The 13,892-nt window shown below is 40.4% G+C and overlaps 3 protein-coding genes across 4 annotated transcripts; 1 reads left to right on the top strand and 2 right to left on the bottom strand.

Annotated features, from left to right (window-relative positions):
* The first annotated feature begins 519 nt into the window (after positions 1 to 519).
* LOC117620704 (ketol-acid reductoisomerase, chloroplastic) lies at positions 520 to 5,482 on the top strand. Of its 2 annotated transcripts, XR_004584837.1 has the most exons (11): positions 600 to 927; positions 1,310 to 1,402; positions 2,149 to 2,214; positions 2,369 to 2,509; positions 2,834 to 3,061; positions 3,158 to 3,275; positions 3,386 to 3,525; positions 3,619 to 3,786; positions 3,959 to 4,114; positions 4,550 to 4,976; positions 5,161 to 5,482. XR_004584837.1 is itself a non-coding variant. In XM_034350862.1 (10 exons), the coding sequence occupies exons 1-10, from the start codon at positions 640 to 642 to the stop codon at positions 4,916 to 4,918; spliced, it is 1,767 nt and encodes a 588-aa protein (XP_034206753.1). In that variant the 5' UTR covers positions 520 to 639; the 3' UTR covers positions 4,919 to 5,101. The 2 variants fall into 2 exon arrangements, 1 of the variants encoding a protein (XP_034206753.1); XM_034350862.1 differs by lacking the exon at positions 5,161 to 5,482 and having other exon boundaries at positions 520 to 927; positions 4,550 to 5,101.
* A 110-nt stretch (positions 5,483 to 5,592) lies between these two features.
* LOC117620706 (senescence-specific cysteine protease SAG39-like) lies at positions 5,593 to 6,723 on the bottom strand. The gene is made up of 2 exons (XM_034350864.1): positions 6,288 to 6,723; positions 5,593 to 6,179 (listed from the first exon to the last, which is right to left on the bottom strand). The coding sequence occupies exons 1-2, from the start codon at positions 6,721 to 6,723 to the stop codon at positions 5,593 to 5,595; spliced, it is 1,023 nt and encodes a 340-aa protein (XP_034206755.1).
* A 5,798-nt stretch (positions 6,724 to 12,521) lies between these two features.
* On the bottom strand, positions 12,522 to 13,656 carry LOC117622346 (senescence-specific cysteine protease SAG39-like). Its single transcript, XM_034352996.1, has 2 exons — positions 13,221 to 13,656; positions 12,522 to 13,108 (listed from the first exon to the last, which is right to left on the bottom strand). The coding sequence occupies exons 1-2, from the start codon at positions 13,654 to 13,656 to the stop codon at positions 12,522 to 12,524; spliced, it is 1,023 nt and encodes a 340-aa protein (XP_034208887.1).
* Between the last annotated feature and the right edge of the window lie 236 nt (positions 13,657 to 13,892).

Here is a 13,892-nt window from a genome sequence, read left to right as displayed (position 1 = left end):
AGTATAAAAAAATAGAAAATAAAGTAAAGTGAATAGTATTTGTCTTGCCCTGCCTTTGCCATTTGGGGTGAAATAAAAAAAGGCAAGGCTGCCACTATTCATGTGAATAGTATCAAATCTTGCATTGCCCTTGCCTTTCGGGGTGGAGGTACTCTTAATGATTGAAATATTGAAGTGAACAAAGACAAATATGGGATTTAAATAGAAAAACTCAAGGGACACTTTGGAAAAGGCCAAAGGAGAGAGAAATTTTTTAAAAGAAGCCAAAATGGACAAAATTATCCTTATTTATTTTTGGATTTCCTAAAGAATCCTTTACATTTATATGTCTTTGATTTGAAAGTTAAGAGATTTTTCTATCTTTTTTGAAAAAAATTTAACTTTTTTCAAAAGTGAAAGTTTTATTGTGACTTAATCCTAAATTTAAATAAACTCAAACTAATATGAGGAGGATGAGCGTCAGGCAGGAGTTTTATTTTGTCCCGTATCTGCCAGTTCCCAAAAAGACAAAAGCAAAAACGTTTTTAAGCATCCGGCGCACGTTAGCCACATTACACAGACGAACGCCTCGACTATAAAAGCGTGCTTAAGCACCGACTCTCGCATTCTCCACTTCTCTGCCTCATTTTTGCTCTGTCAATGGCGGCGGCTACTTCCTCCTTCTCTCCAGCCCTCTCTGCTCTACAATTGTCGTCAGCATCCAAAACCCACGAGGCTCCGTCCAGCCTAGGGTTTTCTTCTGTGGTGTCGAAGACTCTAAACCCTCTCATAGCCAAAGCTACACGCGGTGTTAACAATGTCTCCGGCGGCGGCTCGGCTCTCGGAGCTCGTATGGTGTCAATGCCGACTGTTAAGCCCCCGGTGTCTCTCGATTTCGAGACATCTGTTTTCAAGAAGGAGAAGATCAATCTCGCTGGTCACGACGAGGTCTCTCTCTAATTATAAAAGTACATTTATAAGTTTGTTTAATTAATCTACATATTGGGTGGTTGGGTTATGTTTGGATTTTGATAAATGAGTTTGGGAAAGAGAAAAGGGAAACTTTTTATAGCGCCTGAGCATTTGTTTGCATGTTCTCTATACTTATCAGTAAAAAAGAAAAAGGAAATCCCTCAATGGTCGACCAAAAAAAAAAAACGCTCTCTGACATGGAAAAGGAGGGCAAAATGCTAAAGTATTGCTCCATATATATGAATACATGCACATTTATGGATTTATTATTGATACATGCATATTATTCATATTGTTTGAGAAATGATTTCCATGTGTGGGTTTCCTGAATGATCGTTTGGGTTCATTCTGACTGCAGTTTATTGTGAGAGGAGGGCGAGATCTGTTCCATTTGTTGCCCGATGCTTTCAAGGGTATTAAACAGATTGGTGTTATCGGTTGGGGTTCTCAGGTGAATGGATTGCTCTCATTTCCTTTTATCTATTTACTAAACGGTATTGTTTATTAAAGTTGCATGATTAATATTTGGGGTCTCCATTGTTTTTTTATTTTTTTAATTTCTCCCTATGTATGTACACCCATAGGGTTAAGTTTGAAAGTGAAAACCGAAACCACTTACTCTGAGTAACTGGAAATTGTTGGTGTTTTTATCATGAGTTGCAGATAAAGAGATGCATGTTGAATACGTGTCACTTTTTTTCCTTTTTCCTTTTACTCTTGTACAAATATATTTCGTTTGATAATCCAGTATCAATATATTTATTTGCTGTCGAATCCTGTATTACAAGCTAGAACCCTGTTATTGTATATAAGCTTAATGTTCCCTCTTATCAATAGTGGCCTTATGGGGTGGATGGAGGTGTTATAGATGGGCCATAATTAGGTTGGATTGTTGGAATAGTTTGTGAGCTGGTGTGGGATTGTTTAACTGACTGAGACTATGGTGCATGTGGTTTTATGGGGTCGTGTTTCAGTGGAGCGTGATGGAACATAGATTCTACATTGCTTACGGACTCTGCTCTAGTATAGTATTTGAGCTTGATGTTGCCTCTTTCAAATAACCTGGGCTTAAGGGACAAGGGCGACCAGGGTTGTAATTAACCATGTATTTTTCACTGTTGTAAAATGTGAATGTATATTGTTCCTGTCTGTCAATATACATTATTTGGGTCTTTAACCTATCTTTCTTCTCTTTAGGGACCTGCTCAAGCTCAGAATTTAAGAGATTCTCTAGCTGAAGCAAAGTCTGATATTGTGGTCAAGGTAATTTCTTTCCTGTTTTACTCATAAAATTCCTTTTCATACAAAAAAGGTTTTTTTTTTTTTCCTTTCTAATTATTGAATTGCTTTCCAATCTTTTTGCAGTAAACTAAATTTCTAATATAATATATAAATTTTATATCTCCTGCTACCACAGATTGGGCTTAGGAAGGGTTCCCGTTCTTTTGCTGAAGCTCGTGCATCTGGTTTCTCTGAGGAGAATGGGACATTGGGTGATATATGGGAAACAGTCTCGGGCAGTGACCTCGTTTTGCTACTAATTTCTGATTCTGCACAGGTCTGTTGATTGTACTTTCAAAATATTATTCCTGCTATTGGCTGTAACTTGTAGTTGGGCTGGTGCTTCTGATTATTTTGCTAAAATAATTTTGGGTCACTACTCCATTACCATTTTCAACTGCCTCCCCATCTCTGAATTCTTACTGGTTGTACTTACTGATGAGTCACTTAGGAAAAAGGATTAAGATTGAAGTAAAATACTGATTCCTTTTACAATTCATAATGCATTACGCGTTCACGTCTTTTTTGTTCTAAGGCCTTTTGTGATGTAATATCGCATCTTGTATCAGCTAACAGGGTTTAATTTCGTATCATGTTGCAGGCTGATAATTATGAGAAAGTATTTTCACACATGAAGCCCAATAGTATACTGGGCCTTTCCCATGGTTTCCTTTTAGGGCATTTGCAGTCAGTGGGTCTTGACTTCCCCAAGAACATCAGTGTAATTGCTGTATGTCCAAAGGGGATGGGTCCATCTGTAAGGCGACTTTATGTCCAAGGAAAAGAGATAAATGGTGCGGGAATTAATTCCAGTTTTGCAGTCCACCAGGTCAGCTCTCTCTCTCTCTCTCTCTCTCTCTCTCTCTCTCTCTCTCTCTCTCATATAACTGATTTCTTAGATACTAAATGTGTTGTGTTTGTACAGGATGTTGATGGTAGAGCCACAGATGTGGCCCTTGGCTGGTCGGTTGCCCTTGGTTCTCCTTTTACATTTGCTACTACGCTAGAGCAGGAATACAAAAGTGACATCTTTGGCGAGCGAGGTAAGTTTGGTTTTCCTACATTGTATCTTTCTTTATTTTTTTTCTTATGTTTTGAATCCAATATACTTGATTCCTCATGTTATTTTTATCTCTGCTTCTCTGTTTTGTAGGCATTTTACTTGGTGCTGTTCATGGAATTGTGGAGTCCCTGTTTAGAAGATACACTGAAAATGGAATGAGTGAAGATTTGGCTTATAAAAACACTGTAGAATGCGTAACTGGAATTGTGTCAAGGACCATCTCAACGAAGGTTCTGCCCACTTTTGAATTTCATTCATGCTTGCTTTTGTATATGAATTTGAGACGAAGTTTAAGTGATTGTTTTTATTATTTTCCCCAACAGGGCATGCTGGAGATATACAACTCTTTGTCTGAAGATGGCAAAAAGGAATTTGAGACTGCATATAGTGCCTCATACTATCCTTGCATGGACATCTTGTATGAATGCTATGAAGACGTAGCCAGCGGTAGTGAGATCCGTAGTGTTGTCTTGGCCGGGCGTCGCTTTTATGTAAGTTCGCCCATATGTTTTCACTATTTAATTATTGTGATGAAAGCTTGATTTTTCTTCTGAGTTGAATTTTGACTCTTGTTATTTTGAAGTTTATGATCCTCTAGTTCTTTGGAATATAATTGGAGTAATATTGTTATGCAAATGATAATGAAGATACCTTTGTTTACAGGAGAAGGATGGTCTGCCTGCATTCCCAATGGGTAAAATTGATCAGACCCGCATGTGGAAAGTCGGGGAGCGTGTCCGAGCAACACGGCCAGCTGGTGACCTAGGCCCATTACACCCTTTCACTGCTGGTGTTTTTGTTGCCTTAATGATGGCACAGGTATGAGCCTAACCCCCTTGATTCAGTGAGAATGTAAGGTTTAAAGCAGGAGATAAAGGAATTGATGACTGAAAATTGCTTGAATGTTAAGAGGATATTCCTTTTGTCCTGATCTCAAAGTGTAGTATATCTAGTCAAAATAAAATAAAAAATCTATCCTCAAATGCTTATTTAAGGTTATCAACTGTTGGTTCTGAGATGAATGATGAACGCATAGATTTGATGAATCATGATGTAAATCTTTGGTTCTTTGGTGTCTTGGAACTTTAACCTCCATTATATAGTTCTTCAAGGGAACTTTGATTGGTTGGTTAGAGTTCTGTTAATGCTGTTGCTTTTTGTGGAGACATAAATGCTGTTGTTAGTAACTTGGGATGATTTCTGCTGTACGTGTTTTGAACTCTTATTTCTTTCCCTTGCTTTATGAACATCCAGATCGAAGTCTTGAGGAAGAAGGGTCATTCATATTCAGAGATCATTAATGAAAGCGTTATTGAGTCTGTGGATTCTTTGAATCCTTTTATGCATGCTCGGGGAGTTGCCTTCATGGTTGACAATTGTTCAACAACAGCTCGGTTGGGATCTAGGAAATGGGCTCCAAGATTTGATTACATTCTTACTCAGCAGGCCTTGGTTTCTGTGGATAATGGTGCACCCATCAACCAAGACCTCATCAGCAACTTCATGTCAGATCCAGTACATGGAGCCATTAAAGTATGCGCCGAACTGAGACCTACAGTTGATATTTCGGTGCCTGCTGATGCAGACTTTGTGCGACCAGAGTTGCGTCAATCTAGCAATTAGAACTTGAAGAACCTACTGCCCGTGTTGGCCTACAAAATCCGTTTGGCGAAATATTAAGGTGTGATGTAGTTTTACTCAGTTTCTGTGTTTTCATCATGTGTACTTTTATCGGATTGCAAGTTGTGTTTGACGCTGGATGTTTTTTTAATGATTTTGCGTAATAATAAGTAGTTAAATTATTAATGGTGTTTGCCTTTCCGAGTCCAAGTTGATGTTATCGCACATGGTGGTTCCTTTTGAAGGTCTGGTTATTGGATTATGATGCAGCTTCAGAGAGGAGAGGGAACAAAAGGCCAGCAAATTTGGGCATGGTTCCTTTGAAGGCCTAGCTTATTAGTCAAGTGGAAGTTGACTGGCTAAAAATTTGCATTTCTTATTATTGCAAGTGCATCATTAATACCGTTGAGTTAGTAGGCTCATACACAAGAAGCCTGGGAGTTATTGATTTTTTACCTAGATTGGCCCAGGTCATGAGTTGTAATGAAAATGACAGAAGAATCTGCCTAAAGCACAATTGGTTAGATTCAATTCAATTTAATTTAAATTGAACTTTAAGAAGCTCGACAACTTTATTTTTCCAGTCATAGAAACTGGTAGTTTGTTAACGGACTACGAAGTTTTACAAGCTGATACGCATCATAGCAGTATTTTATCTAGTTTGATGGCAAATTTATTTATGCGATGGGGTAAGATCCAAACATAGCTACGCCACAAAGACCTTCTTTTGCATAAACATCTCTTTGCATCCTCATGTACCCTTCTTCACCCCATTCCGTTCCCCATGAGTTTTTCAGTAACCAATACTTTATGCCATCGTCACTGATACCGTAACCGATTGCAGTAACGCAATGATCGATTTCTAGTCCACATGATCCTGTAAAAACTCCACTTTTATAGTTCATGAAGTCGTATTCTCCAGCATCAATGCAAACAGAAACAGGTTGATTGGCAACAGCCTTAAGAAGGGCTTCCTCGTTGCTTGCAGGCACATCTTCGTAACCAGTTATATTGGCTGCATGAGTTGCTTGGGTGTTGCATCTACCGTCCACACCTGTGTAGTTGTAACTAGCCTCGGAGCTAATCCCTTGGTTTTGATTGATGAACTCAAAGGCGCCGTCAGGGTAGCCACCACCACATCCTAGGTCTTCGCCGTTGATGTCACAGTCAACCACCTCTTGCTCTGATAAAGAGATTAATTTACCAGTTGTAAGTTGTATAATTCCTTCAACGGCTGCCACTGCTGCAAAAGCCCAACAGCTTCCTGCATATATCAGTTTTATTGCAATTAAATAGCATCAAGAACACAAACAATTGAAAATATTCAAAAAGAGGAATAATTCCGACTTATAAATCAAAATTAGTGGCTTACCACATTGGCCTTGGTCTTTCACGGGCGTTACAGCTCCTTTGCTTCTCCAATCCATGGTAGATGGTACTACTGTGACGTTTTCGTATTTGAAAGAAGTAGTCTTTGTGGAGTGTTCACGCCCTTTGAATCCATTTCTTGAGGCTTTCACTTCTTCATTCGTTTGGTCTGCAAATTGATTAACACTTAATTTGTAAGATTTGTTTACATCGCTATTAGAGGATTCTATGTATGCCACATTCTTCTTGAATATCTCAAAACGCTTCTGCTTCTCATTAACATCATCATATTCACGTCCATAACGAACCATCCATTGTTCGTATCTTTCGTACATTGATGCATCTTGGAGGTTATGAGAAGTGGCTTCACTAGACCAAGTCCCCAACATAAGGATCAAGACCAAACAAACACATCTCCACAGCTGCTTAATGAACTTCATTGTGAAGCAGCTAGGGTTTGGTAAAGTAAATAAATCATAGAGCAGTTTATCTACAGATTGACTTCACTACCTCGGTGACCCGAAACAATAATACATGAAATCTTATTTTGGCCCCCAGTAAAAGTTCTCTTATATGACCCTGCTGTCAGATTAATAGTAAATAAATGGTTTCTACTATGTGTTGATGGACCCAAAGCTATGAAGGACAATAGCACACGTCCAAAATGCGCACGGTTTCTACATTGTTTTCACAGATCTCCCTCTTTCGTTTTGGCAAACTCCGTTTGACTTGAAGAAGAAATTGCCAGTGAAATTCTGAAATGCTTATAATATGGAAATGATCTAGACAGCAACCACCAAATATATGAACTATTTTCATTGTTTCATTGGCTGGTTCTGTTTTCAAATAACATTGCAGGGAAACTGCTGAATGTGCAACAAGTTTTGGAATATTGCACCCAATATGAGTGGTGGATCCAAAATTTGAAAGTCATCCGGGCGAAATTTACATTAAAAACTCGACGGTACGAGTGAATTTCGTTAATAAACAAAGAAAAATACACCTAGTCAATAGACACAATGAGCATTACCCTCAAATGCATCTTTATACCAATATTAAGTTCCAACTTCAAAAGCCTCAAAAGCCTCAAAAGCCTAGGTCATCGATCGTAATCATAAAATTGTCCCCTTACACCAAATAAAGCTTCTACTCACCAGTTTATTCACCAAGTCTAGCTATATACCAAACGACAAGGGCAGAGCTAGAGATTTTTTTTATGGGGGGACCATTACATTGCTTTTTTCATGCTCTTGTTATACTTTTCAATGATTTGAGAATTATATGCTGAATTCGTTGAATAAATATTGTGTTATATTTGAAGGTATCGAATCTCAAAAAGTTTCTCCTTCACATTAATGGCGGCATATACGCGTCCATAACAAACCATCCATACATTGAGGCATCTTGGAGGCTGACAAAGTGAGGTTCAATGGATCAATGCCAAGCAGAATCATTACCAGAGAGTTGATTAATGAACTCCATCGTATAGCTGTAGCTAACTAAGCAGCTAGGACTTGGTAAAGTCAATGAATTAACGAGCAGCTGGTACAATGAAATAGTAGAGACTGATTCACAGCTTATATAGTAATTGAAATTACTATCTGCTAACTTATTTGGTCGGCCAGAAAAATAAAGTTCTGATATATATGAGCCGTGCTTATGTTTAACTTGACGGTGGAATATTTGTTGATTTTCTCAGAGAGTCTTCAACGAATGAAATAATTGAAATAGGATAATCTCCTTAGCTTTAATTAGCTTGTGTACTAAGCAACGCGTTTCGTAGTTTTTGCGCATTATTAGGCTGTAGATTTGATGGAGGTTTCTTGTCTTAGACCACATTTCGTAACATAAGATGAAACCAATTGATTTCTGACCTAGATTGGCCAGCACATTTGGGATTGATTTAGGTGATGAGTTGTAATGATACCAATGTTCAAGGCAAGCGATGTAATGAAAATGACACAAGAATATAATGGTTTCTCTTGCTCTGCTACCTCTCTATCTCTCCTGCATTGGTTTCTCTTGGTGTGGGTGTTTTTATATTTGGCAAGAGCCTGTTTGGCCGTGCCTGTGGCTCTCTTAAGAGTTGGTGGCTCCTCCCCATAGTGGTGGTTGTTTGAGCCTTGTGCTCAGAACTGAGCTTAAATGTCTCAAGCAGGGTTTGTGTCCCTCATTCCTCGCCAAACATGACAGGACCCGTCCCGAATTTTTCGAAACCCGAGAAGAATTTTGTGGAAATTCCCAACATCACCCCGATGTCGGGCCCACTTCTAAAACTATATCTTTTTTCCCAAAAAGGAATAAGGGTATGAGACTTTCTACCGAAATTTCGGCACAGTCTCCCCTGTAAATTGAACATTGTCCCAAATTTCAACATGCATAAAACACATTTTATATCCACAACTGGCAACACGCACAATATGATTTCATGCAATTCACATAAACGGCCTTAGGCCTTCCAGTAATTCGCAATGAAACCACTAATAAATTCTAAACACAATTATAAACGCCAAATGTGATTTCCATTATATGAATTCCCAAATATTAAACATACAAAATTTAAACCTCCTAACAAGACTGCTTCTTATTTTTCACCTAAATTTCAGGACCAACAACAAGGTCCGAATCAATCTCCATAAAACAGTATGACTAATATTTAGCCTGCGGCTGCACTTAGTAACCTTACGCTGCCTACGTATCCTTACTGAGGGATCAAGCCACACGTAGTTCTTTCCTACTAAAACCCGATTCCAAACATATATAATACCTTTATTCATCTTTCTGTATTTCACAATATCTCCCCATACGCCGGTACAACCAACGCCACGTATGAGGTCTGTCAACACGCCGGATAACCTACGTTACGTGCGACCTCACCATATTATCACAATATCTCCCCATATGCTAGTACAACCAACGCCACGTATGAGGTCTGTCTCAACGCCGGATAACCTACGCCACGCGAGACCTCAACATCATATTACAATATCTCCCCATACGCCGGTACAACCAACGCCACGTATGGGGTATATCAACACGCCGGATAACCTACGCCACGTGCGACTTCACCATATTATCACAATATCTCCCCATACGCCGGTATAACCAACGCCACGTATGGGGTCTGTCTCAACGCCGGATAACCTACGCCACGCGAGACCTCAACATCATATTACAATATCTCCCCATACGCCGGTACAACCAACGCCACGTATGGGGTCTGTTAACACGCCAAATAACCTACGCCACGTGCGACCTCACCATATTATCACAATATCTCCCTATACGCCGGTACAACCAACGCCACATATGGGGTCTGTCTCAATGCTGGATAACCTACGCCACGCGAGACCTCAACATCATATTACAATATCTCCCCATACGTCGGTACAACCAATGCCACGTATGAGGTTTGTCAACACTCTGGATAACCTACGCCACGTGCGACCTCACCATATTATCACAATATCTCCCCATACGCTGGTACAACCAACGCCACATACGGTGTTTGTCTCAATGCTGGATAACCTACGCCACGCGAGACCTCAACATCATATTACAATATCTCCCCATACGCCGGTACAACCAACGCCACGTATGGGGTCTGTCAACACGCCGGATAACCTACACCACGTGCTACCTCACCATGTTATCACAAGATCTCCCCATGCGCCAGTATAACCAACGCCACATATGGGGTTTGTCCGCACGCCGGATAACCTAAGCCACGTGAGACCTAACTTTCACAGGGTGGTACTTGTAGTGTAACCAAAATCCGGGGAGGTGCCTAAGGTAGTGCGTATAACACTTCAAACTGACATTCTAGACTCTTTTTATACCTTTACAAACATATATAAATATAAATATATATATATATATTAATTTCTAATATTGTGTAAACCTCAAAAATAGTCTAGCACCCGATAATCCTCCAATTTAAAACAATAAATTAATATCCTAATCCCAAATAATCAACATAATTCATCTAACACTCAAGACCTGTCTCTACGGTCACTTAAATCCTCCTGGGAAGGTGAGACTACTCCGGAAGACTCACGGTCAACCAAGGGTCAAACTACCCCAACCCTGGTCAAACAGGCCCACGACCTCCAAAGTTTGATCAGAAAGTTCCTATGGGTTTTACAAGGTATAGGACACTCGTCCTGCAAGTTTGGTCCAGATTGGACAGTCAGATAGCTCACGATTGCACGATCTGACGGTTATTATAAAACATAAACTTTAAATTATTAAATCGGAACATTCGGGGCTACGATTCACGATCCGTGAATTTCTACACGATTCTAGAAATACCTAGATTAACATATATTAAATTCAAGACCATCCAACGGTCCCAACCTATCGAACCTGGATAACGCGCAATAGGCGGTATCCGTTCGATAGTCAAACGACGTCCGAATTGAGATCCGCAAAATCCTACGCACTTGTGACAACCTAAGGATCTCATCGAGATGCAGTGCAACTTCACTACCCTAGCCCATGCCCCGCCACACGCGCCGGCAGCGCTGGGTACCCAAAGCGATTATGCATCGCCGAAAAATTTCAAAACCACGGCTCCAAACTCCTACCCTAGGTATAACACCCTATTTGGAGCCACTTTTGTTCTTGGACCTGCCCCAAAAACTGATCGAAAGTGGCCGGAATCGCGATCCCAAAATCGGCCGAATTTCAATTCATAAATCGAATTATCTACGCTAGGAATCGATCGAATCCTACCCAACAGACAGCTAGAGCATGAAAAGTAGGTGAGAAACCATACCTCATTCGTCGGAATTGGTGGCCGAAGGAGGGAGATCGACGGCGGAGAAGTTCGGACGACACCGGCTGCTTCTTCTCCATTTTTCGGCGAAACCGCGGTGACTGGCAGCGGGACCTGGCTTGGGTTGGAAGAGGATGACGACCCGGTCATTTTGGTACCAGCCCCGTCGTCAGCGATGGCTAGATGAGAGAACGGTCGGCCAAAATGTGGCCGGCTGCCGCTGTGCGCGCGAGAGAGATGAGAGAGAAAGAGACCACACGGGAGAGAGAGAGAGAGAGAGAGAGAGAGAGAGAGAGAGAGAGAGAGAGAGAGAGAGAGAGATCTGATTTTTATCAAAAATCCCATTTTGAAATAATTACGATTGTGCCACTAAGTTTCTTTTGACCATATTTCTCTCGTTACAACTCCGATTCTAGCCAACCACGTGTCTACGGACTCATCTCATTACGACCTACCCAAAAATACCAGTCACTGCCCCAAACTCTCTTCGGGTCAAAAATGACCAAATTACCCCTACCTCAAGGGTAAATTTGTAATTTCACTTAAATAATTTAAATAAGGGATTAAATTTGGAGTCGGGGTGTTACAAAACACCCCCTACAAACAGATTTACTTCTCTACGTCCCCTCCTCTTCTCGCCTTCTCCTTATTCTGGATATGTCCTTTCCATTGGGCTACAACAACTACTTCTACAAGCGAAGTTTCGCATATTTATTGGAAAGTGTATATATAGAGCTCTTGCTATGGCTCCTACTCTAGTGTTTGCACCACCATCTTCCACTCTTGGTTTTGGTCTTTTGGGATATACCATGGTTAGAATGGTTGTTGTTTTCTCTATGGTACATAGGCATATTCGGCCTTGACGGAGATTGTGAGTCTTGGATGGATGTTCTTGTGTTGATGTACTTTTGTGCTTTGGGGAAATTTTGTTCTCGGCAGAAAACTGGTGGGTTTCTTTGTGCAAAGGTGCTGATTTGTGTGAGGGAAGTGTATCTTTTGTGGCTATGTTGGTGTTGTCCTTGTTCCCTTTGCGACGATGGCTTTGTTTGCTTTTGTTTTGTATTTTGTTTTGGCTTTGTGATGGGGAAGATTCATTTTGGTAGACTATACTAGTTTTTAGTTTGAACTCCCATCCCATGTGCTTCTTGTTCTTTGTTCCTATTTATTGGCCTTTTCGGCTCTTGCAATCTCTGTTTTTTTCTCCCCATAGTTTTGGGGCATGAATGAACTGTGATTGACCAAAAAAAGCAGGGTCGTATATTTTCCCCTTTGATAGGAAAACGCTTTTTGCTATATAGAGATCCTAAAAAAAGGGTTAAATTCAATATAATTAAATATTATGAGTTCAACTAAACAAAAGCTGAACGGATGCAATGTGTTTATGAAGTTTTACAAGCTGATACACATCATAGCACCTCCTAGTATATCTTGGTGTTTGTATTAGTTTGATGGTAAATTTATTTATGCGATGGGGTAAGACGCATGCGTAGCTACACCACATAGACCTTCTTTTGCATAAACATCTCTTTGCATCCTCATGTGCCCTTCTTCACCCCAATCCGTGCCCCATGAGTTTTTCAGCAACCAATACTTTGTGCCATCGTCACTGACGCCGTAACCAATTGCGGTAACACAATGATCCATTTCTAGTCCACATGATCCTGCAAAGACTCCACTTGTATAGTATAGGAAATCGTTTTCTCCAGCATCAATGCAAACAGAAACAGGTTGGTTAGCAACAGCCTTAAGAAGGGCTTCCTCATTGCTTGCAGGCACATCTTCGTAGCCAGTTATATTGGCTGCGTGGGTAGCTTGGGTGCTGCATCTACCGTCAACACCCGTGTAGTTGTAACTAGCCTCAGAGCTAAGGCCATTGTTTTGATTGATGAACTCAAAGGCACCGTCGGGCCAGCCACCGCCACATCCTAGGTCTCCGCCATTGGTGTCACAATCAACCACCTCCTGCTCTGATAAAGAGATTAATTTACCAGTTGTAAGCTGTGTAATTCCTTCAACAGCTGCCACTGCTGCAAAAGCCCAACAGCTTCCTGCACGTATAAGTTTTGTTGCAATTAAATAGTATCTAGAACAAACAACAACAATTGAAAATATTCCCGAAGAAGAATAATTTCGACTTATAAATAAAAATTAGAGGCTTACCACATTGGCCTTGGTCCTTCATGGGTGTTACAGCTCCTTTGCTTCTCCAATCCATGGCAGCTGGTACTACTGTCACATTTTCATATTTGAAAGAAGTAGTCTTTGTGGAGTACTCACGCCCTTTGAATCCATTTCTTGAGGCTTTCACTTCTTCATTCGTTTGGTCTGCAAATTGATTTACACTTAATTTGTAAGATTTGTTTACATCGCTATTAGAGGATTCTATGTATGCCACATTCTTCTTGAATATCTCAAAACGCTTCTGCTTCTCATTAACATCATTGTATTCGCGTCCATAACGAACCATCCATTGTTCGTATCTTTCGTACATTGATGCATCTTGGAGGTTACGAGAAGTGGCTTCACTAGACCAAGTCCCCAACATAAGGATCAAGACCAAACAAACACATCTCCACGGCTGCTTAATGAACTCCATTGTATAGCACTGGGAGAAGCTAGGGTTTGGTAAAATAAATGAATCAAAGAGCAGTTTAAATAGTGATTTGACCTTACTATCTCGGAGTCCCAAAACAATATCTGCAATCTTATTTTGTCGCCCAGTAAAAGTTCTTATATGAACCCTGCTGTCAGATTAATAGTAAACAAATGGTTTCGTACTATGTGCTGATGGACCCAAAGCTATGAAGGACAATAGCACATGTCCAAAATGCG

This window comes from Prunus dulcis, chromosome 3 (genome assembly GCF_902201215.1).
Source record: "Prunus dulcis chromosome 3, ALMONDv2, whole genome shotgun sequence".
Lineage (NCBI taxonomy): Eukaryota > Viridiplantae > Streptophyta > Magnoliopsida > Rosales > Rosaceae > Prunus > Prunus dulcis.
Note: the sequence above shows the minus strand (reverse complement) of the source record. Positions and strands in the feature narration are given on the sequence as shown.